Raw genomic sequence first — 23,966 nt, forward strand, 5'->3', positions numbered from 1 at the left:
AAAATGAAATAAAAATAAAATGTTTAACTTGACCCCACTCATGTGTACATTAAATAATAATTTACAGGCTTATAACTGACTGGCCTGCTGAAAGACTGTAAAATTAAATATGTTCTCTTGGCAGAATCACTGGAGAACTTTCTTGCCTTTTCAAAAACGTTTGCCACAGACGGAGTGGGCGTGCTCGGTGTCAGTTTCCTTTTCTGTGTCGCCTTCTTCTCATATTCAGAATGGCGATCGGGATGTTTGGATTTCAGGTAATGAATTAAACCCGACGTGGAGAAACTTTTTGCAGATGCACCCCTCTTGAAATTTCAGCATTGCATGTTTTGCAAATCGCTATCCGTGGGTCTTTCTCTGAGATAGTGAAATCAGTCCACACCGCAGACATGCTGGCTCTTATCCCGTTTTCTCGCGTGCTGGCTGCGCTGTTTGCTCACGTCATCACAAGTTTCGGCCGTGTTGTTTCGGTGATTTAGGTCTTTCGGCCAAAAACCGAAAATGCACTTTTGGGTCATTTTCGGCCGAAAATTTTCGGTGGCCGAATTTTCGGTGCATCCCTACTTTCAATGTTGGAAGGCGGGATGTATACCGCGACTAGCAGAATCGCAGTAAATTCCCTTGGCAGGTAAAAAGGACGGCACTTAATGATCACAAACTCCGCCAGTGGCGAGCAGTGCTTGAACTTTAGAACTTTAAATTTTCTTTATTTCCCTATCATAGTCATTCTTTAGATTCGTTCAATTCTTTTTAAAATGAAGACAGCTTTAGACTTAGAGAGACTTAGACTTAGACAAACTTTATTGTCATTTTGTCAACACTGGGTGTACACAAAACGAAATTACGTTGCATACGGCTTTCAACAATGTAGTGATATTGCGGCTGGTTAAAAAGTGACATTCTATATAAAAATATGAAATAAGATAAGTATAAAGTACAAAGTGCAGCAGTGATAAAGTATGTAAACAGTGCAGGAGACAAAAACAGTATTTACAAGTGTGCAGAGGAATGCTAAGTTTGAATGTTCAACAGTCTGACGACAGCAGGGAAGAAACTATTGCAGAACCTGGTGGACCTGCAGCGGATGCTGCGAAACCTCTTCCCAGAGGGCAGCAGGGAGAACAGTCCATGGTGGGGGTGTGATGGGTCACTGATAATATTTCGGGCTCGGGACACGCAGCGCTGGGATGACAAGTCCTGAATGGAGGGAAGAGGAGCCCCGATGATCCTCTCTGCTGTCCTCACCACTCTCCTCAGGTTCTTCCAATCGGAGGCGCTGCAACCTCTACACCACACCGAGAGACAGCTTGTCAGAATGCTCTCTATGGTGCTTCGGTAGAACGTCCTCATGATGGGTGGGGGCAGGTGGGCTCTCCTCATCCTCCGCAGGAAGTACAAGCGCTTCTGTGCCCTCTTGACCAGTGTTGTGGTGTTCACAGACCAGGTGAGGTCGTCTGTGATGTGGACCCCCAGGAATCTAGTGCTGCTGACCACCTCCACAGCTGAGCTGTTGATGATCAGTGGAGCGTGGTGAGGCTGGTTCTTCCTGAAGTCGACGATGATCTCCTTCGTCTTCTCCACATTCAGGATCAGGCTATTGTCTCTGCACCAGCCCACCAACTGCTCCACCTCCTCTCTGTAGTCCAGGTCGTTGTTGTCACTGATGAGGCCCACCACCGTTGTGTCGTCTGCAAACTTCACGATGTGATTGGTGGTGAACCTGGGGGTTCATTCGTGTGTCATCAGGGTGAACAGCAGGGGGCTCAGGACGCAGCCCTGAGGGGAGCCTGTACTGAGGGTGATGACTTCTGAGGTGTTCTGTCCGACCCGGACTGACTGAGGTCTGTTGGTGAGGAAGTCTAGCAGCCAGTTTCGAAGGGGGGTGCTGAAGCCCAGGTGTTCCAGTTTTTCCACCAGATGCTGTGGAATGATGGTATTAAACGCTGAGCTGAAGTCCAGGAACAGCAACCGCACATGGGTGTTCCTCTCCTCCAGGTGAGCCAGGCTCAGGTGAAGAACGGAGGAGATGGCATCCTCAGTAGAGCGGTTCTGCCGGTAGGCAAACTGGAACGGGTCGAATGTTGGGGGGAGTCTGGAGACGATGTGTTCTTTGAGCAGCCTTTCGAAGCACTTCATCATGATGGGAGTCAGTGCCCCAGGTCTGTAGTCATTCAATGAGGTGATTTGAGGTTTCTTCGGCACCGGAATGATGGAGGCAGCCTTGAAGCATACTGGCACTGTGGCTTGGCCCAGCGAGATGTTAAAAATGTCTGTGATGACACCAGCCAGCTGACCTGCACATTCCTTGAACACCCGCCCAGGTATGTTGTCGGGGCCTGGGGCCTTACGTGGGTTGACTCTTCTCAGAGTCTTCCACATGTCGGCTGAGTCAAGGCAGAGTGCCTCCTCTTCCTGAAGGGGAACAGATTTAACTGCAGGAGTGCTGTTTAGTGCCTCAAACCGCCCAAAGAAGTTATTTAGACCATTTAGGAAGTCAGCATCAACCTCACCCACCGGGGGGGAGGGTAAGTTGTAGTCCGTGATCGCCCGTATGCCTTGCCACATACTCCTGGTGTTATTGGCGTCGTGGAAAAAATCCTGAATTTTTCGACTGTGGCTTCGCTTCGCTAACCTGATGGCACGGTTCAAGTTGGCTCTCGCTGTCCTCAGTGCCTCCTTGTCGCCAGACTTGAAGGCTGAGTTCCGTGCTCGTAGTGTATGACGTACCTCCTCAGTCATCCAGGGTCGTTGGTTGGCTCGGGTGATGATGTTCTTAGTGGTGCTGACGTCCTCGGTGCATTTGTTGATGTAGGCTGACACAGTCATGGCGTACTCATCAATGTCGATCTGATTGTCATATGTTGCTGCTGATTTGAACATGTCCCAGTCAGAGCACTCAAAGCAGTCCTGGAGTGCCTCCATGGCCCCCTCAGACCACACCCTCACCTGCTTCACTGTGGGGTTTGCTCTGATCAGCAGGGGCCTGTATGCAGGGATTAGCATAACAGATAGGTGGTCTGAAGAGCCGAGGTGGGGGCGGGGGGCTGCTCTGAATGCATCCTTTATATTGGTGTAAACCAAGTCCAGACTGTTCTCTCCCCGAGTTGGAAAATCCACGTGTTGGTAAAAATGAGGGAGAATAGTCTTCATGTTAGCCTGGTTGAAGTCCCCAGCAATGATGAAAACACCCTCTGTGTGCGTGGATTGCAGCTCACCGATAGTCCGATAGAGAACGCTCATGGCCTCTTTAGTATTAGCGCTAGGAGGCACATACACAGCCGTGATGCTAACAACAGTAAACTCCCTGGGCAGGTAGTAGGGTCTGCAGTTAGTCAGTTTCTTACCAACGCCAGGTCTCTTGCTAACAAAATGGATGAACTAAGGCTACAGATGTCTGCGAACCAGACCGTGAAGGACTGCTGCATGGTACTGATCACCGAAACCTGGTTTCATCCACTCATACCGGACTCTGCTATCGAGCTAGCAGGATACACCACACAGCGTCATGACAGGACTGAGAACTCCGGCAAGAGCAAGGGGGGGGGGGGGCTCTGTATGTACGTCAATAACAACTGGTGTACTAATATGGTGACTGTAGACAGTCACTACTGCCCGGACCTGGAGTACGTGACTATTAAATGCAGGCCCTTTTACCTCCCTCGTGAATTTACCGTAGTCATGACGACTGTTGTTTACATACCTCCGGAGGCTAATGCTAAGCTAGCTATTGGACTATTACATGGCAGTATTAGCAGCCAGCTGAGCAGATATCCTGACGCAGTCCACATCATGGCAGGGGACTTTAATCATGTAGATTTGAAAGCAGCACTCCCTAGTTTCCATCAGCATGTTAAATGTGCCACTAGAGGAGTAAACACTCTGGACAAGGTCTACTCCAACATCAAGCTAGGCTACAGGGCAAAACAGCTACCTCACCTGGGCCAGTCTGACCATATGTCACTGCTATTAATCCCGGCATATACCACCATCAGGAAATCAGCTCCTATCATCACTAAAACTGTTAAAACCTGGCCTGATGACGCCTCTCAGCAGTTGCAGGACTGCTTCGACAGGACTAACTGGGACATCTTCGAACACCGGGACTTGAACGTGTTCACAGACAGTGTTCTGTGTTATATCAAGCACTGCACAGACACTGTCACAGTGGACAAACCTATACGGATATACCCCAACCAGAAGCCCTGGATGACCCGGGAGGTCCTTCGGCTGCTGGAGGAGAGGGACACCGCCCTGTCCCTCAGGTCTGAGGACAGGGCTCTCTACAGCACAGCCAGAGCCAACCTGAGGAGAGGCATCAGAGAGGCCCAGCTTGCCTACAAGAAGAGGATTGAGGATCACCTGGACAGCAACAACAGCAAGCAGGTGTGGCAAGGAGTCCAGCATCTCACCAACTACAGAACCACCATCGGAGCTGCTGAAGGGGACGCCTCACTGGCAGAGGTCCTCAATACCTTCTTTGCCCGGTTCGAGTCCGAGCCACCTGAAGCGGCCACATCACATCCCACAGACCGCAGCAGCTTCACCCTCACAGTGAAGGAGCACGAGGTGAGGCGCACGCTGCGGACCATCAACTCGAGGAAGGCTGCGGGTCCTGACGGCGTCACTGGGCGTGTCCTGAAGGACTGCGCAGATCAGCTGGCTGGAGTCTTCACAAAGATTTTCAACCAGTCCCTTACCGAGTCCACCGTCCCATCCTGTTTAAAATCCTCCACTATAGTCCCCCTGCCCAAGAAACGCCACATCACCAGCCTCAATGACTACCGGCCAGTCACACTCACCCCGGTGGTCATGAAGTGCTTTGAAAAGCTGGTACGGGGTCATATCACAGCACTCCTGTTCAGAGGTTTTGACCCCCACCAGTTTGCCTACAGGGCAAATAGATCCACAGAGGACGCAGTAGCTACAGCCCTCCACGCTGCACTGTCCCACCTGGAGCAGCCGGGGAGCTATGTGCGGATGCTCTTCGTGGACTTTAGCTCTGCTTTTAACACCATCCTCCCCCACAGACTGGTGGACATACTGGAGGGCCTAGGACTTCCACATAATACTTGCAGGTGGATTAAGAGCTTCCTGACGGGTCGCAGCCAGAGGGTGAAAGTGGGCCGTCATACATCCACACACCTCTCAGTCTTGGTACCGGCTCCCCACAGGGCTGCGTACTGAGCCCACTGCTTTACACGCTCTACACACATGCATGCACCCCCGCCCACCGCAGCAACACCATCGTGAAATTTGCGGATGACACAACCGTGGTGGGGCTCATCTCAAAGGGGGACGAGTCTGCCTACAGGGACGAAGTGGTCCAGCTATCGGAGTGGTGCGGAGAGAACAATCTGCTCCTAAACACAGCTAAAACCCAAGTCATTGGTCATTGATTTTAGGAGGAAAAATAAAACGGACATTCCACCACTTATCATCGACGGGGTCTGTGTGAAGAGGGTGTCCTCCTTCCGCTACCTGGGAGTCCACATCGAGGAGGACTTCACCTGGGGCGTGAACACCTCTGAGCTGCTTAAAAAGGCCCAGCAGAGACTCTACTTTTTAAGGGTGCTGAGGAGGCACAGCATTACACAGAGACTGCTGGTGTCCTTCTATCGCTGCTCCATAGAAAGCACTTTAACGTACTGTATATGTGTTTGGTACTCCAGCTGCACTGCTGCTCAGAGGAAAAAGCTCCAAGGGGTCATCAACACAGCACAGAAGATCATTGGCTGCCCTCTCCCCACACTGGAAGACCTACACAGAACCCGCTGTCTCAAAAAAACACAGAACATTCTGAAGGACACTTCCCACCCTGGCCACTCCCTTTTCGAACTGTTGCCATCAGGCAGACGCTACAGATTAATTAGGTCGAGGACTAGCAGATTCGCCAACAGTTTTTACCCTACAGCGGTAGTCACATTGAATGCAGCTAAACGTAAATGATTATGTCTGTGTATGTTCTTCTGTGGGTTTTTAGCTTGTTTTTTTAATCTTTTTATTCTATTTATTTTTTATCGCATGCGCGGATCGGTTGGCACTTTTTAAATTTCGTTGTACATGTGACAATGACAAATAAAGATCTATTCTATTCTATTCTATTCTATTCTATTCTAGGAGGCACATACACAGCCGTGATGCTAACAACAGTAAACTCCCTGGGCAGGTAGAAGGGTCTGCAGTTAACAGTCAAAAGCTCGATGTCCGAAGAGCAGAAGCTGGCGACAGATCTAGCATTTTTGCACCAGTTGTTGTTGATGTAGACACACAGCCCACCTCCTCGGGATTTACCGCTTAGTTCGCTGTTTCTGTCGGCGCGGAATGTAGCGAGCCCCTCCAGGCTAACGGCGTTGTCCGGTATTGATGAGTTCAGCCATGTGTCATGTCTCGTCCCCAGTTCTGTGTCTGTGTGCTCACCCCTCCCTTCCGGTGTGCCCTTGATTTGTGTGATCACACGCACCTGCCTCTCATTACCTGTGTCGTATTTAAGTTCTGTTTGCGTGTCACTCTATGTCGGAGCATTGCATGAGATGTGGACAATGCATGTCTCACTGTCACGTGGTTTGTTTGGTTCCTGTCTTTTGTTTCACGTTTTGGTCGGTTAGTCCTGTTAGTTTGTTGTTTAGCCACGTCAGCTTGCCGAGTCTGTCCTTTTGGTTTTGCTTAGTCACATCAGTTTGCCGGGTTTGTATTTTGGTTTCTGCAATAAACCCTGGTCCAAGCTGCACTTGGTCGCCTCGCTCCATTACTCCACCCCGAAGCCTGACAGAATGCTCCGACCAACACAGCGACCAGCACTTGGACCCTCCGCCATCAGCTCCCGTCCGAGAAGGTTCCGGCGCCATCGGACTTCGCTCCGCGACGCCCGATCGACCTCCATCGTCCGAGAAGGTTCCTGCGCCATCGGACTTCGCTCCAGCGATGCCCGATCCACGTCCATCGTCCGAGCAGGTTCCAGCGTGATCGGACTCCACTGCCGCGACGCCGGACCCGCGATCGTCCATGGCCCCACCCCCACTGCTGCAGCGCGTGGTGGCTCTTGCCGCTGCGCACAGCTCCCCCTTACAACTGCCGCTGATCGCGGTCCTGACTTTGCAAGTTGCCGCCGATTGCGGTTCTGTATCCCCGAGTTTCCGCCCGAGGGCGGTTCTGTATCCCCGAGTTTCCGCCCGAGGGCGGTTCTGTATCCTCGTGTTTCCGCCCGAGGCCGGTTCTGTATCCCCGAGTTTCCGCCCGAGGGTGGTTCTGTATCCCCGAGTTTCCGCCCGAGGGCGGTTCTGTATCCCCGAGTTTCCGCCCGAGTGCGGTTCTGTATCCCCGAGTTTCCGCCGAGTGCGGTTCTGTATCCCCGAGTTTCCGCCCGAGTGCGGTGCGGTTCGGTTCCCCCAAGTCGCCGCCCGAGTGCGGTGCGATTCGGTTCCCCCAAGTCGCCGCCCGAGTGCGGTGCGATTCGGTTCCCCCAAGTCTCCGCCCGAGTGCGGTGCGATTCGGTTCCCCCAAGTCGCCGCCCGAGTGCGGTGCGATTCGGTTCCCCCAAGTCGCCGCCCGAGTGCAGTTCAGGCTATTCCGAATGCCATTAGGGTTGTCTGGACTAGTGCGCTGACCCCCCGCCCCCCCGCGTGCCGCCGTGGGGGGTTGTGTTTTTGGGACGTCGGGAGCCGTCCCTTGTGGGGGGGGTTCTGTCATGTCTCGTCCCCAGTTCTGTGTCTGTGTGGTCACCCCTCCCTTCCGGTGTGCCCTTGATTTGTGTGATCACACGCACCTGCCTCTCATTACCTGTGTCGTATTTAAGTTCTGTTTGCGTGTCACTCTATGTCGGAGCATTGCATGAGATGTGGACAATGCATGTCTCACTGTCACGCGGTTTGTTTGGTTCCTGTCTTTTGTTTCACTTTTTGGTCGGTTAGTCCTGTTAGTTTGTTGTTTAGCCACGTCAGCTTGCCGAGTCTGTCCTTTTGGTTTTGCTTAGTCACATCAGTTTGCCGGGTTTGTATTTTGGTTTCTGCAATAAACCCTGGTCCAAGCTGCACTTGGTCGCCTCGCTCCATTACTCCACCCCGAAGCCTGACACCATGTCTCCGTCAGGATGAGAGCGCAGCAGTTTCTAACCTCCCTCTTTGAAGAGAGTTCCAGTTGTAGATGGTCCATTTTATTATCCAGTGAGCGGACGTTGAAGAGGAAGATGGATGGAAGCGGCGGTTTGTAGGGGTTAGCTTTTAGCTTAGCCGTTAGCCCACCTCGACAGCCGCGCTTCCGCCGCCGGTCACACCGCCTACGCTTACTCCTCCTCCGGCGTGTGCTGCCCGGCGAGCCCGCTGCATCGAGAGCTTCTGGGGCTAGTGCCCGAAGCACTCCGAGGCTACGTAAACAGACTAGGGTAGTTGTGGCTACGAGTCCGAAAACAATTGATGACCGTACCTCCAGCAGGCGCTGGCGATCATATACTAACCTACTGGATGGATAAACTAAACTTTGTGTTGTTTGTAGTGTCCTAGGCGACATATTTTGTGAAAATGCTCGTCGATTGTCGAGAGCCGCAGCAGCCGCAGCCGATTGGGGCGCCGCCATCTTGAAAAAAATCTAATTTAATCTTTAACATTAGGTATTGTCAGATCTGGTTCGAAATAATTATCTTAAGATCAGCTAGGGCGAATGCGCGCTAGTGTAAATAACGAATCTCTGAGGTCTTAACAAAGACATGTCTTGACCTTAGTTACTCTGCACGAGCATCGCTTGACTTTAAAGGGATTGGCGTCATAATAAGATTAGATTGATTCCTTCAGAATTGATTTGATAAAGGTGGTTAGCAACTCGGACGAGTCTCTTCACCCCCGGATCATTTAACCCTTTAATGGGAAGCCGGTCACTTAAATATAATAAGTGCAGATTTGACTTGTGGCGCCCAATGTTGTTTTGGGGGGTTGCGATTTAAGTTTGATATCAAATTTCACTCGTCACTCCAAGAGAACCTATGTGGAGTTTTTTCAGTTTTTTTTCTTCTCGAAAGCTGTTAGAATTCCACTCACTGATACATATGTCAGACGGCCTTGAGTTGGCATGAAAACAGTCTCTTTAAGGAATAGCGTTTCCTAGAAAGGAACCTTTTGTACCACGGAAGGACTAGAACAGTTTTGTGTCATCGTAACGGTGGCCAGTACCCCTCACCTCAAAGCTTTCAAGTATGATTGATGATCAGTTTCGGGTGAACTGGTTCATTTTTGCAGAACTGAGAGTAATGTTTTTGGTTGTGCGGAAAACGCAAGAGGCGCATCCCGCCGTGGAGGGCACCAACTAGCGAGGCGTGGGTCCTTGAGTTAGTGTTCATGTGTGAGTAGAGTCGATGCAAAATGCGCCGTCGAGTAACTAAGATGCTTATTTTACTGGTTCTTTTATCACAAACAAATTATCGAGGTTTCATTACCTAACATGTTTCGGCTATCACTTCCGCCTTCATCAGAGTGTCACCGGCGTGGTTGTGACGCGTCTTTATCAGCTGATGGATGGAGGCGTGGCTCACCTGTCAGATTTGACAGGTGAGTCATGCCCTCTGCTGTCCATTCACCCCTCCAAAATGCTGCTCCAGGTGGTAGAGAGCATGAAAGCGCCCTCGTCGGCCTTGTTGATGGTCCTCGGGCCCCGCTTGCAGGTCTCGATGGCCACCCTGATCAAACGCTGATGTTTGTTTTCTTCGGTGCGGATGACTTTGGCCTTTTCCCAGTCCATGATGTGATTTTCTCTTTTGCAGTGGTCGGTAATGGCTGACTTTTAGTGTTCCTGTTCTGCTTGTTGTTTTGTTGCTCTTGTTTGTCTTGTTGCTGTCTCTTTCTCAAACTCCTTCCTGTGTTCTGTTTTTCTTGTGATGAAGTTTCTCCCTGTCTCCCTGATGTATGATTTATTGCATGATTTGCATGGGATTTTGTATATGGAGTTGCATTTATTTTCCGGGTGAATCCAGTCCTTTGGGTGAACCAGTATCTGACGGAGTGTTGTGTGTGAGACGGCTTGTGAAGCTGGCCTCCGGACTGGGCTAAATACGTTGTTGAGCTAGCGTGGAAGCGGCGCCTCATTGCAGCGTGTGTCCGCTTTTTGGGGAAGGAAAAATAGAGAATGAAAAAAAGAGAAAGGAAAAAGAGGAAGAGCATAGCAGGCCGTTTGCCCGATGGGGGCTGAGTGTGCTCGAGGAGGATATTAAAGGGACAGTCTATGTTTCCCACAGAGTGTTTGAAGCGGGGAGATGACAACGTTTGCGCTGCGTTGCTTGTGTGTGTGTATGTTGTCTGTAGGTGTTATGTGTTGTTGAGACTAAATTTGCTATAATGGTGCGCTAAAGAATTTGCTAGACTGTAGTCTGTCTGGTTTGCACCGCAAAACAAAACAAAAAAAGAGGGGAATTAGTTGTTGACAGAAACTGGTCCACACTGGTTTAGGGTCTAGCCTAGGGGTCGGCAACCCAAAATGTTCAAAGAGCCATATTGACCCCCAAAAAAAACATACTTGTCTGGAGCCGCAAAAATCTAAAAGCTTTTTATAAGGCAACATAGACTGTCAATAGAGGCTTTGCAGTCACGTGGTTTTATCACGTGATTTTGTGTTATGCCGCCATCTTGGCGGTCAACTAGTCAGCTCGTTCCTACGTGTTTGTATGGATTGTCTGATTTCTGCGCTACGTTTTCACCGATTTCTTCCGAATTATGGCTGATTTGCTATCCAACGAAGTTAGGCATTTGGATGAAGACTCCAAGAATCGTCACAGAGAGAAGTTGAACCTTGTTGGCACAACGGATCCGTACCTTTTACCGAGAAGCATGCTAAAATCGCCCGAGCATTTTGCAACAGCCGACCTGCCTGAACGCTCATATCCAGATATTTATAATTACCTCGTCGATTTGTTTTGTAATGGCATTTCATAACTTGACATATTAAAAAACTGAATAGAGTGAAATCATTCAGATACTGTACCTGTCTGTTCAAGTTGCTACCATTTTTATTATTTGTTTATTTTTGCATGATGCCACATCTGATTGGCTTGAAAACTTAACCAATAAATATAATTCAATATTTACATTGATAACGTTTTCAAGCATCATGAAAAAATAAACACAAAATAAAAACGGGGGGGTGAACTGAAGAAATCATCCCATTCCCTGCCTTGCTGCTCTTGCTGCCTTTCTAAAAATGCACCCAGCATTTTCAACAATCATATTTGTATCATCCCATATTGTATTATTTCACATTTTGTGAAACAAATCAGGGGTGAATAGTTTGTTTACATACCTGATATGAAGTCCTCATTGCATATCCTTGTGTAAATCGTAGGTTTCCATCGTTCACGACGAATATCCGCGATCCATTTATCACGTTTTTTCATGTTCGCCGGAAATCTATAGAAGCTAAGATTTGGTTTATCGCCTCGTCTATTGCTACATCCAACAGCACAGCAGGTATCCGGCATTTTTAAGCTCAAATAGCAGCAGATATAACAAGAAAGCGTGTGTGAGTCGTTGACCGGCACTGAAAAGTTGACCGCCATGATGGCCGCCAAGCTAATGTGGGTAGCTTGATGACGTCAGCTGCAAAGCCTCTATACATGAGCTGGATGCCTACTATTAAAATAAAATTAAGTAGGCTACAAATACAAAGCGACGCAAAACGTCGCCCCTGGATAGCCAGCGGACTTTGTTGTGCAGCAGGAGATTGGCATAATCGCTGTTAACTTCATCTAGCAATTCACGGAACTGCCGGTGGTTTCATGCTTTTGCGATTATTTCGTTCACAATATGGATGACAAGGTTCATTACCTCCATACACTCCGGTGGTAATGTTTACGCACACAGCACCTCTTGGTGCAATATGCAATGGACAAACTTTTGCGACCCTCTCATACTCGGTGCATCGTCTGTAGCGACTGAAATCAGGTGGCTAGTGTGTATCTCTGTCATTTAAACACTGCAGCACAGCCTTGCAGATGTCCTCCCCCCGTGTTTGGCCTTTTAGTGGTATCAATTTCTTCTTGCGCCCATTAGATTTCACGTACCTGCATAGCAGAGCTGTCTGTTCGATATCGGTCACGTCACACGACTCATTACAGGCAATTGAGAAAGCTGGAGCTGAATTGATGCCCTTGATTTGCTGATCGGTAACATTGTTTGCCATTTAAATTATCATTTCCTTCACTGTTTTTGTGGAGAGAGGCATGTCTTTAATTTTCTGAATGTTCTCGGTTTTGTTTTTGAAGTCCGAAAATAGGCACTCTGATATTTTAACGAATGAATCCTTCATGTACTCGCCATCGGTGAATGGTTTTCCGCGCTTTATTAGTATCTCCCTGGCATCAACAAAACTTGCAGCAGTAGTAGAGTTTGGAGATGCAATCCACTTCGTTCCTCAAATTGCACCTTTCCTCTCTGTTCCAACTGGGTGATCGGCAGCAAATTTAGCATGCTTTAGCTGATAATGTCGCTCCAAATTGCTCTTCTTGTTATATTTGACAATTTTCATTGCAAATCAAACATTCAGGCAATCCTTCAGAATTGGCAATGAAAGCAAATAGTTGAGTCCATTCTTTCTTAAATCCTCTGTTCTCATCAGTAGTCTTTCTCTTTTTGCCTTTTGAATCCATGGCCCGTCACTCACACACCTGTTTGTTTACAACTCGCCTGTGCTGTGTCGCTTGCTATGACGCAATTTTGCGCCATTCTGAAATTCTGTATTTTTAATATATTTACAACTACATACATTTTCTACAGCATAAGAATGTTTGTGTCATGATTACCATCTAGAAACCATACTTGAAAAAAACAAAACAAAAAACAACAACATCTTTTTCCATTTTCAGGCACTTTTGCAAGAGCTCCAGGGAGCCACTAGGGGTGTGCTAGAGAGCCGCATGCGGCTCTGGAGCCGTGGGTTGCCGACCCCTGGTCTAGCCCTAATAGAATTTTTTTTTAGAGACTGAGAGCATTCTGTCTGACATTGGGTGAAGCAAAATAATGAAATAAAGACATTTCAATCCTAAAGTCAGGAGAACTAATTGATTGGCTGTCAAGACTATACAAGTATTTGCACAGGAGAATAAGATAGATTAAGTTATACAAAGTTAAGACACAACAAGAATTTTGATTAATCTACTGGCAGTCATTTTGTTGATCTTTTTTCTTTTTGGAGTAGTGAGTGGGTTATTAGAATCCTTGAGAGAGGAAAAAAAGGAAGCAGCTGTCTCAAAAAAGGGAACTGTCAGCAGCCTTGAGTGAGACAGCTGAGGCCAGCTGACTTAGAGCTGAACATTTTTGAATTTTTTTTTTTTTCTCTTCAAAATTTCAAACATTTTTGCTGTAAACAATCAGGAGATTATTGGAAAGTGACGGAAGAAGATTTGCCAGCAAAAAAAGTTGTGGAGGTAGTCCAATTGCCACGAAAAGAAGCTATATGCACGTGTCCAGCGCACACACACACACACACACACACACACACACACACACACACACACACACACACACACACACACACACACACACACACACACACACACACACACACACACACACACACACGACTGATGAGATGTCGAAAGAAAACGAGTTGCAGACAGGCTCGCAGAGGTAGACACCGCAAAAGGAGACGGATCAAGAAAGGATGAAGACCTGAAAGCCCATTGGGGCTTCATCTGAGGAAGTGCAGTGCTGGAAAGACTGTTGGAGGTTGTGAACAGACACGCAGGACGCGTAAGAGTCATAACCGACAACCGTTGTGGTGAGGAAGCCCTCAAAGACGTTCTGGCTACGAGGGTGTGAAAGGAAGACCGGATGGGCCCTAGGAGGGGGCCCGCTGGTAAAGAAACAAAGTTCATCGATAAGTCAGAGAGAGAAGAATTATAGTTGTAGGAGTAGAAAACTGGAACATGACCCCTCGCGGAAAGTCAAAGTCAAAAGTCAAAGTCAGCTTTATTGTCAATCCTTCATATGTCAAGACACACAAAGAAACCGAAATTCCGTTTCCTCTATCCCACGGTGACGAGACATACAAGTAGACGTCACAAAAAAAACAAGAGGCACAAACAATAAATAATAAATAAAAAAATAATAAATAAAATGAGCGATGAATAAATAATAAACCAATAACCCAATAATAAGAGGAGCAAAACTGAGCCAGTGCGCATACAGCAGACAGTAAGCATAGCGCAAAGAACAGGACGCTACACAGAAAGGGGGAGCGAGTTCAGGATCCTAACAGCCTGGAGTACGAAGCTGTTGGAGAGTCTGGTGGTGCGGGAGCGCAGGCTCCTGTACCGCCTCCCAGAGGGCAGAAGATCAAACAAAGAGTGAGCGGGGTGACTCACATCACTCACAATCTTGGTCGCCTTGCGGGTGAGATGGGAGGTGTAAATGTCCTTCAAGGAGGGGAGAGAAGCACCAATAGTCTTACCAGCCGTTTTCACTGGTTCACCCAGATGTGTCCGTGAACCAAGTGGTGTTGGCTGTACAGTTAGCGCTAGGCCACAGGGGCCCTTTGCCTACACGGAAGGAGTTGGATATACTGGAGCTCTGGATTTCCGAAAGTGCAATTTGTGCAGCCTTACGTGAACTGTGTAACAGGTACAGCACAGGTCGCAGAGGACAGCAAACAGACGGATTGACTATCAAGCACTGTGCCATGGGGGCCAGTATGTCGCTGGACCCCTGCGAGTCGATGGCGCAAGAGGTGAGAAGTACCTTGTGCTTGTGGACTCTTTGTCAAAACATGAAGGGCTGAAAGCTGTGAGAAGAGCCGACGCCATCAGTAATCATGAGTGTGATCAAGACGCTAGAAGTCAAAGTCTGCTTTATTGTCAATTTCTTCACATGTCAAGACACACAAAGAGATCGAAATTGCGTTTCCTACTATCCCACGGTGACAAGACATATTAAATATTATATATTATATTATATTGGTCCACGGACAAACAAAACATTCAAGTAAACAATACAAAAAGGAAAAACAAGAAGGCACATACAATGAATAAATAAGAGCAATTAATAAATAATAAATAAATAAGAGCAACATGGTTGAAATGGAGCAATTGTGCACACAGCAGACAGTCAGTATATAGATCAAAAGTACAGAGGGTGAGCAGTTGAAACCATTGCCAGCTGACCCGATTCGAGCTAAGAAGTAACCAAAAGAACCAGATCGCAGCTGACAACTTAGCTGTCCCCGCCTTCGCGTGGCTGGCCGCAGGCAAATGTGTGGTTATCATACGAAGAACACAGAATGGAAAAATGGCCGGTCGGGCCCTGGACCTGCTGAGAAGAGCCACACGGGCTGTCCCCCGAGGCGACGTGACTCTTTTTATTGGAACAGGGATGATGAAACACCGTGTGAGCATCTGTGAGCATCGTTGTCAAGTGGAAGGAGTCTAAAGTAAAGACCCAGGCCTCCAGGAGACACGACACGTGGACTGACTTTTTGACGACTCCCGGAGCCGTCTCCAGATGTTATACAAGACAAATAGGGAACTAGTGAGTGAGTATGCTCACTGTCCCAGCTATGTTGAGATGACGGGGTAACTCCCCAGCATCGGTGATGTAGAAGAGTGCGAATCTAGAAGTGCAAATTTAGTAATTCTAACACACCGGCCAACTTTGCTAATCCAACATTATAATTGATTTGCAAGTGTGAGTTTGAGGATAAATTTGTTAGAAGAAATTTGATCCTCTAGGAGGGGGAGGGTCAAGCACAATGGTACAGCAATGCCTAGTGTGTCTCGTTACCCAAGACCAAAAGCAGTGGATACTAAGAAGAGAAAGCAAAAACCAAAAAGGGAAGTATCCCCGGCCCCAACTTCCTCCTTTTTAAATTGTAAACGTCTCCTTAACAGGGCTCCAAAAAGCCTGTCTAGGAAGGCATTAGTCAGAGAGTGTGAAAGTGTTTTTGATAGAATAAGTCCTGATTCTATAATGTTGAAAGCCCGTCACAGATCTAGGTTAACGGACCGACACCTCGGCTCTATCCTAAGAATTACCACAACAAATTTTACTCAAGACTATGATGCACTAGCAAAAAAGGGAAACCAACAATACTATTGATTTCTTTATTACTTTATTTAGATGTATTCTTTCACTGATTCTTCAAGATGATGTATTTGGTCAGAATGTTTGCCGTTGGATGTGATTTCGCCTCATTAGATAAACATATTTCATAAATCTGACCTGCAGGCGCTGAAGTGATGGAAAATGTTATTCATCATAACAGTGTCGTATTTAATAAGAATCACTGGTAGTAGTTTTTTGGTGAAATATTTTTTTAATGCTGTTAATAAATGCATTTGTTTTCAAAAAGCTTTTTTTAATATCCATGCTTTAGTATCTACTAAAAGTAAAAACCTTTTATGCAATGACCTTTACATATCATTTATATTACTTCACACAAACACTACATCCATCTGCTCCTGGTTCGGCCCCCCGGTCAAAATTTAGAACCCAATTCGGCCCGCAAGTCAAAAGGTTTGCCCACCCCTGGTCTAGCACACTGTCTCTCTCTCTCACGCTCTCTCTCTCATTCTCTCACACACGCACACTTGCACGCACGCACGCACGCACGCACACACGTATCGTATATAAATGTAATGTTTAATCATCTGATACTATATGTTTACTCCACCACAGTATACTTACTCTACAAGTTTAGAGGAGTGCTGTAAGTCATTGTGTTTCATTTGACTGTTTGATTGTTAAGTGAATGATCAAATGTGCCATATTTCCAAGTCAGTGTTGTACTATTAAGCCAACAGTGGTGTATGTGAAGTTGTTATAGACAGTACTCTGTTATTTGAGTCACTTAGCTCATCTAGTGAAGTGTTGGTTGGCACCAGGGGCTGTGCACAGACAAGGCCCCCATTATGCTTTGACAGCATAGGCTCACGGGGAGTTTCGACTTTGGCCAGCACTTATAAATGTTGCTATTCTTGCTTATGAAAACATGACCTTCTCTTAGGGATAGTGGGTGTAAAAGCTAATAACTGTCTGTATTATTGTCCTATTTGGGGTTGTGAGCAGGCTGCAGCCTTCCCAGCTTTCCTTGGCCATGAGGCAGGGTGCACCTAAGACTGGCTGGCCATCAGTCCAAGGGTACATATAGACAAATACGCGGTGAGGCTCAAATTCACACCTTAGACATATCGATGAACTACAAGTTTCAATTGCCTGAGAAAGTCGTGAAAATCCATGTAATAAAATTCATACAGTGCTAAAAATGAGAATCAGGAAATTGGGGGGGGGGGGGGGGGGGGGGGTCTTCGTCTGGTAAATGTTTGGTCACTCTCTCACTTTGGCCAATGTAAGCAGGCTATAGGAGGCCAAAAGTGAAAATAAGGTCTTCAACCTTTCATCTAATGAACTCCACAGTACACAACAATGCTAGTAAAACTGTTTTAGAGATGCCACAGATTATGACTTTTTAACCCTAATAAAATACAATTATAACTAAAACAAAATGAAAAAACTTTATGTTGGAAGAGGGAAAGAAAGAGCTTGGAACATTTCCAAAATGCCAGTCTACAGCAAATGAATGATTGTTATTGTTCATTTTATACCTGCAGAAAATGAGAGTGGATGGGGGCAGGGGGGACTCGGATTTCACCTGCCTTCCTAAAGCCGTCCCCTCATTGAATTGTCTATTGTAAGAAGCTGGCAAAAATAGAAAGACTGCAAGGCTGGCGTTGTTATAGCTCTATCTTAGCTCAGTGACTTTTACGCTTATGTTTTACGAGTGAGGACAATGGTAAGAATAAATCTCCATAGAACTGTGAATTTATAGAGTCGTGTAGTTGTTTAGTGGAGAGGGTGCCACACCTCAATGGGCCAAACTCTTTTTTTCAATCACATTCACGATTTAGCATTGATGTTTGTTTTGCCCAAAAGTCAGGTAGCAATCTCACAGATGACACAATTGCTTCTACAGAGGGGGTAGTTCCACGAGGTCAAGTTCTTACGCTTACTAAGATGCAAATTGACCCACAAAGCTATAAAGTTCCCATCGGAGAAAATCATAGGTATGTTATAAAACCTAAGAGTTAATCAAGAGGCTCAATTTGTATTTTATGTCCTGGCTCTCAAGTACAACATAGTGAATCACTAAAGTAAGAACAGGACATTTTTTATTGCAATCAACAAAAGGACAAAGAAAATCATATGGAGGAGCTGTGTTGCCATGTGACTGATCTCAGGTCTGAGAGTGGGAGGAGCTTTAATCAATATTGGGATGGGCACCAGTTGTTTGACCATTGAAGCGGATATTTACAATATTTATACTTTATTACTGCCGTGGCACAACAAGTAACACTTTGAATCTCTGTTAACTTTTCTTTTGGCTCAGATTGATGTAAAATTTTCCTGACAATCCCTCAAATGTCGCTTTAGTATTTTGTCCCTTTTATTTGATGGTTGCTGCTATTGTTAGGGTGTAGTTGCTGAGAAAATGTAATTAACCTCACAGGGTGAATAAATTATCTTTTTGTCAAGTCAACAATGTATCAATTCAATCTCGTGCCGGATACACACTTTGGGGTCTATTTTGGTAGACTGGCGCCATTGTGCTCGGTGTGAAAATGTGCGTAACGTCATTTACATTATTATTCATGCATCGTCATTTCTGTGCGGGATCATTGGTCTAGTTCAGTGTGTTTGTGAATTTGGAAGATGCGCCGCACCAATATATATAGTCATCATAGTTGTCCCTCAGTTCCCGTCTGTCCTCGTTCTTTAAAAGGGCTTCTCTTTAAGACACTGCAGTGACACACAGATGTTTCTCTTTTAGAGACTAAAGTTGCATAATTATTTCTGAATATCATTTACGTATTGCATGTTTTGTATTGCTAAAAGGAGTGCACAACCACATATAGAAAGTTGCATTACAAACTTTTCATTTTTGCAATAGTTTTTGCCAAAATGACAATGAGAAGTACATTCCACAGTTATGTACGCATGTTTAAAAACTTTGAGGCATGTTTCCACCAAGTTCAGATGTTCAGTGTAATTTCTATGCGTAGTAGTGCTGCAGTTCTATCAACTTCTTCTCCAAACAACTGATCAAGATTGGGTCAACGTCAGGGTCAAATTTGTTAGCAAACCAATGACCATCGTTGAGGAGCCAACGAAGTTCTGCAGCTCCATAGATGCAAACACTTCTCACATGTATACCTGAGCAGGGTGGATATAAATGCCCTTCTAAATAGTTCCATTTAACAAGTCGTGTCTTACTCTTTAAGTCTGTGACATCTGGAGCTGACCTGGGAATGTGACCTGGTACTCCTGGCATCCTGACAAGGGTGGCCCAAAAGTGTTCATCCGGTGAATAAGTGTCTGCTGACCATGCCAAAAAGTCTTTCACCACTTTGTTGTTGCTTATGTAATTCACAAACTCCCGCGACAGGACAAAATATGCACTCCCAATGAACACCATGATTCCATGTGGAGGAATATCTTTGGCTATAGCGGTTTTCACAGGAATACTTTGGTACTCATGCAGCACATTCTTTAGCTCATGATGAAAGCTGAAGCGTTGTTTCTTCAGCTTACTGGGGCGACTGGACTCAAGCATGTTGTTGCCGTTCAGCTGCTTCAGCTCTCTTACTAGTTCATTGTTGGACTTGAGTGGAAAGTCTTGGCCACAGAGATTGATCACATATTTCCACTTGACCTCTGACCTCAGTAGGTCAGAAAGGCAGTTGAGATCGGCGTTAAGTCTGCTAATATGGGCGTATTTAACAGATTCTAGTTTTGAGGCAATGAACACACTCGGGACACAACGAGCGAGGTTCTCCATGGCCTTAATGAATGTTGGAGAAGACTTTTGGTCATAGTGAATGCAGTAGATGTTTTGAGGTGCATAGATGGCATGAAGAATACGCTCCACCATGGGTGCATTTTTATGCACCACCAGGGAATAAGCCAGTGGAAAGTTGTGCTCTACCGCTGAAATTGCAACACCATTATAATGTCTTGTTTTTAAAAAGGTTGGACAGTCCGAGGTCAGACTTACGGTGCTTTCGTCATTCACTGCAACAAGAACTTTTTGTTTTAACTCAAGAGCTTTGCCTATTTCCACTGGGTCAAGTTCGTAGATAGCGGTGCAGTTGACATCATACGTGTGGCTGTGAATTCCAGATAGGTTGCCAGTGATTCCATGGGGGTCAATATAGGTGCTATCGCACACTGTCACTTTGAGGTAGACCAGCTTCAGCAAACACACTGCCACCAGAGACAGAAGAAACAGGAAGTACCTGTGTCTCACTCTAAATATGGAGCAGCCACATCTTACTTTCATTCTAGAAAAGGTTAAAAAAAGACAAAGATAAACATTTGATGTAATCACGTGCCTACATAGGTCAATGACATACAATCCACAAAAAGCTCATATTTTAGTGTATATATATATATATATGTGTGTGTGTGCGTGCGTGCGTGCGTGCGTGCGTGTAAAATCAGTTGTTCGACCTTTTTTCTGTGATGGACTGATTCATGGTCTGACTGATATTTAGATAAATGGCAAACATCTGTTAGATTCCTGCGGTGGTGATAACATGCAATTGGGGAACATGTGTTCGGCTACAGAACTTGTATGTGTTTTTCTAATATATTTGTGTAGCCAAGTACCAAGTGATAGTGGGGTCGTGGACCAGTGGTCGCAGACCACTGCACGAAGGGGCCTGAGCCACATTCGAGCTTTTTGCCTAGCAGCACCCCTGGCAAGTATACTGTAGATAACCTGGGAAGGGAAACTTCACACAAGGCAGATTTATCAAACGCTGTTAAGACACATGACTTCGTGTTTCTTTATTTGAAACGACAATATTGATCCTAACTTTATGATCACTCATGGCGGAGGGCAGAGTAAACAATGTCAGATAAAACGTGGTGAAAACATACTATGGCTAAATCTTGCATTCTCGTGAATTACATTGACGTGACAAACTCGACATTGAGACATACCATCAAATGCACTTGTTTTGGGCTGTTGGCAAACAATTTTTGTTGTCCAAAAGAACTCTCAATAGTATGCAAACAAATTTATTGCCAGAAATCTGCCTGCCTCACACTTGGTGTTGTTTCTAGTTGTGCATTAAATCATTGCCACTTGAGGTGTTAAATTATCATTTAACATCATTTTTTTTAAAAAAAAATTTTTTTCGGTATGGCGCCGTAAGTGGCTGCCTCCCAGCAGTGTTCTCTCTTTCCCTCTTTATTTCCTTCTTTTCTCCTTTTTCTTTCTGTCTTTTTGTCCGTTCGGCGATACTGGTGCCTTCTACCGCACCTCGGTATCTCTTCGGATCGGATATTTTTTATTTTTTTTCTTCCTGGGACCGGGATCATCGGTCGAGGCCGGCGTAACTCTACGACGGCTTCCTGCTTATCCGGCCAGTGATGACCGGGTCCCTCGCCTTGGCCTTGCAGCCGCAACCCCTGTGGGGAGTCCGCTCCCTCGTGCTCGTCGGAACCAACGACTTTCGTTGCCATGCTAGCCCCGTGGTGACCATCTGCACGTGCACCCGACTGGGTGCCCAGGACGCTGCTCACACGTTTGCCTGCTTTGTGATGTTTTTCACCGATTCACGACCACGGTCCATTGGGCGCCGTTGAACTGGACTGCCCTTACACCTGTCTATGGACCCCGTGGAGGCTATTTTGTGTGTTTTGGGGTGTTCTCTTGTATTGAGGGGTGCTGGTTGGCCGCTGTTACTTTTTTTCCTTTGTCTTTTAGCTTTGTTTTGCTTTGATGGCTTTTATCTTGAGCACTTTCTGACTTTCTTTGTGGCGCCGTTGTGTGGCAGCCTCATGAGAGCCTATTGAGTTGCGCTCGTGCCATCTGCGTGTCTTTTGTATACCCACTCTGTGGTATGGATACTGCTGGGGCCTGAATTTCCCCACCCCTGGGGATCAATAAATATTCAATCAATCAATCAATCAATCATGATTCACGCCATCACAAAGTCAGTCACTCAATGGTCAGCTTAACCAATATGATATGTAGGTAACACAGTACTTTTACTGAAGACCAGTCTTGCTCGGATACTTTTTTGCAGATCTCCTAATGATTTCACAGGCAACATTAAAAAAACATGCAATGTTAGCTACGGTGCGTGACGACCATGTCAAACAAATATGTACTGTATCGATGCACCCCGAAGAACAAATAAACATACATGTGTGTCCGTGTGTGTGTGTGTGTGTGTGTGTGTGTGTGTGTGTGTGTGTGTGTGTGTTGCGTGTGCTTGCGTGTGTGTGTGTGTGTGTGTGTGTGTGTGTGTGTGTGTGTGTGTGTAATGTATATAGTACGTATATAGCCGACATATTATTAACATATTATGTAAATAAACAAAAAGAGTAGACTAACCTTGCTCTGTCCTGGAGACTGTGATCCAAACTTTTTCTGTACAACCCTTAATGACACATCAAAATTATGAAATTAAATTTGAAAGATCCACCTCTTAATTACGGAAGCGTGGAGCTAACAAGGCGGAGTAAAAACTTTGACTGGCAAATACGTTAGAACGTTCAAACATGTCAGTTAAAAAGTTTTTACTTCACATTGGAAGTTCCACGCTTTAGTACTTAATGAAACTTAAATGAATTAACATAACGAACCCATATTAGTTATGCGTCTTCTAGGTTGTGACTGATTTAATAGCCTTGAATCTAATTAGAACTGGAGAAGTGAATCATTCTATTTATATGTCCATGTTACTCACAAACGGACGCTAAAGTTGCTTGTTTACTTTCAAATTTAGCTCGTAGCAGACGTGAGCGACGTCATGCATGCTGGTCACGTCATGACATCTTTGATCAACTGGTGGAAGAAGACTGAGAATGCCTCCTCTCATCTATAACGGCTTCAAACAACAAAGCGTACAGCATGTAAGAATGGAGAAAAATAAATATTGGTTTGTTATGTTTGTAGTATTGTTGATGTTGAGTCTCAGATAATCTGTAAAGTGCTTTGTTAGCTGCAGCTGCAATTGTGCAAATGCTATAAAATAAAGTTGAGTTGATTACTTTTAAATGGATGAATGTATGACATGATAAGTTTCAGAGCACATTTGTAAAATACCGAACAAAGTGAGTTTTGTACTGTTACCTTGATAGATCTCTGTTGGTGTGACAGCACATTGGGAGGCGAACCAGCAGGAAAAGTCCCCCATGTGTGAAGAAAGTTTAGACTGGACAGGGTGAGTGTGTGTCCTGTCTGCTATGTCTGCAGCTCCATCGTTGACTGGAGGGTGTTTCGAGCAGAGTGACGGAGGGGGGAAGAGGGGAAGGAAAGTGGTGGGGGTAGATGGGGAGGGAGTCTCGAGAACAGTCCGCCCACTGACTCTCACAACCACAGAACTGTGTCCAACACTATTACTACACATTCACCATGCTCTTTCTATCTTAGCTGGTGATCAACCTGCATGACGTAGGCCCCTCCACTCGGGAAACTAGTTTCAGTCGTACAGTATGTGTTGTTTAATACATTGCATTTCTTTTTCATTTTTGCTGCAATCATTTTAACATTTTTAAAGATGATTTCAAGGGCCAATAGAATAGAATAGATCTTTATTGTCATTGTCACATGTACAACGAAATTTAAAAAGTGCCAACCGATCCGCGCATGCGATAAAAAATATATAGAATAAATAGAATAAAAAGATAAAAAAAAACAAGATAAAAACCCACAGAAGAACATACACAGACATAATCATTTACGTTTAGCTGCATTCAATGTGACTACCGCTGTAGGGTAAAAACTGTTGGCGAATCTGCTAGTCCTCGACCTAATTAATCTGTAGCGTCTGCCTGATGGCAACAGTTCGAAAAGGGAGTGGCCAGGGTGGGAAGTGTCCTTCAGAATGTTCTGTGTTTTTTTGAGACAGCGGGTTCTGTGTAGGTCTTCCAGTGTGGCGAGAGGGCAGCCAATGATCTTCTGTGCTGTGTTGATGACCCCTTGGAGCTTTT

General features: G+C 45.9%; 1 protein-coding gene across 5 annotated transcripts; it reads right to left on the reverse strand.

The window, feature by feature from the left end:
- Positions 1 to 18,878: 18,878 nt before the first annotated feature.
- On the reverse strand, positions 18,879 to 23,446 carry LOC119127530 (beta-1,3-galactosyl-O-glycosyl-glycoprotein beta-1,6-N-acetylglucosaminyltransferase 4-like). 5 transcript variants are annotated; one of them, XM_037259527.1, is made up of 5 exons: positions 23,107 to 23,280; positions 22,721 to 22,861; positions 22,366 to 22,411; positions 20,293 to 20,299; positions 18,879 to 20,222 (listed from the first exon to the last, which is right to left on the reverse strand). In XM_037259527.1, coding segments are annotated over exons 4-5 (1,212 nt in total). In that variant the 5' UTR covers positions 20,294 to 20,299; positions 22,366 to 22,411; positions 22,721 to 22,861; positions 23,107 to 23,280; the 3' UTR covers positions 18,879 to 19,011. The 5 variants fall into 5 exon arrangements, 4 of the variants coding, with proteins under 4 accessions (XP_037115422.1, XP_037115419.1, XP_037115420.1 ...); XM_037259524.1 differs by lacking the exon at positions 22,721 to 22,861; XM_037259525.1 differs by having other exon boundaries at positions 18,879 to 20,299.
- Between the last annotated feature and the right edge of the window lie 520 nt (positions 23,447 to 23,966).

The sequence above is a fragment of the Syngnathus acus genome, chromosome 9, assembly GCF_901709675.1.
Source record: "Syngnathus acus chromosome 9, fSynAcu1.2, whole genome shotgun sequence".
NCBI classification, from domain to species: Eukaryota; Metazoa; Chordata; class Actinopteri; order Syngnathiformes; family Syngnathidae; genus Syngnathus; species Syngnathus acus.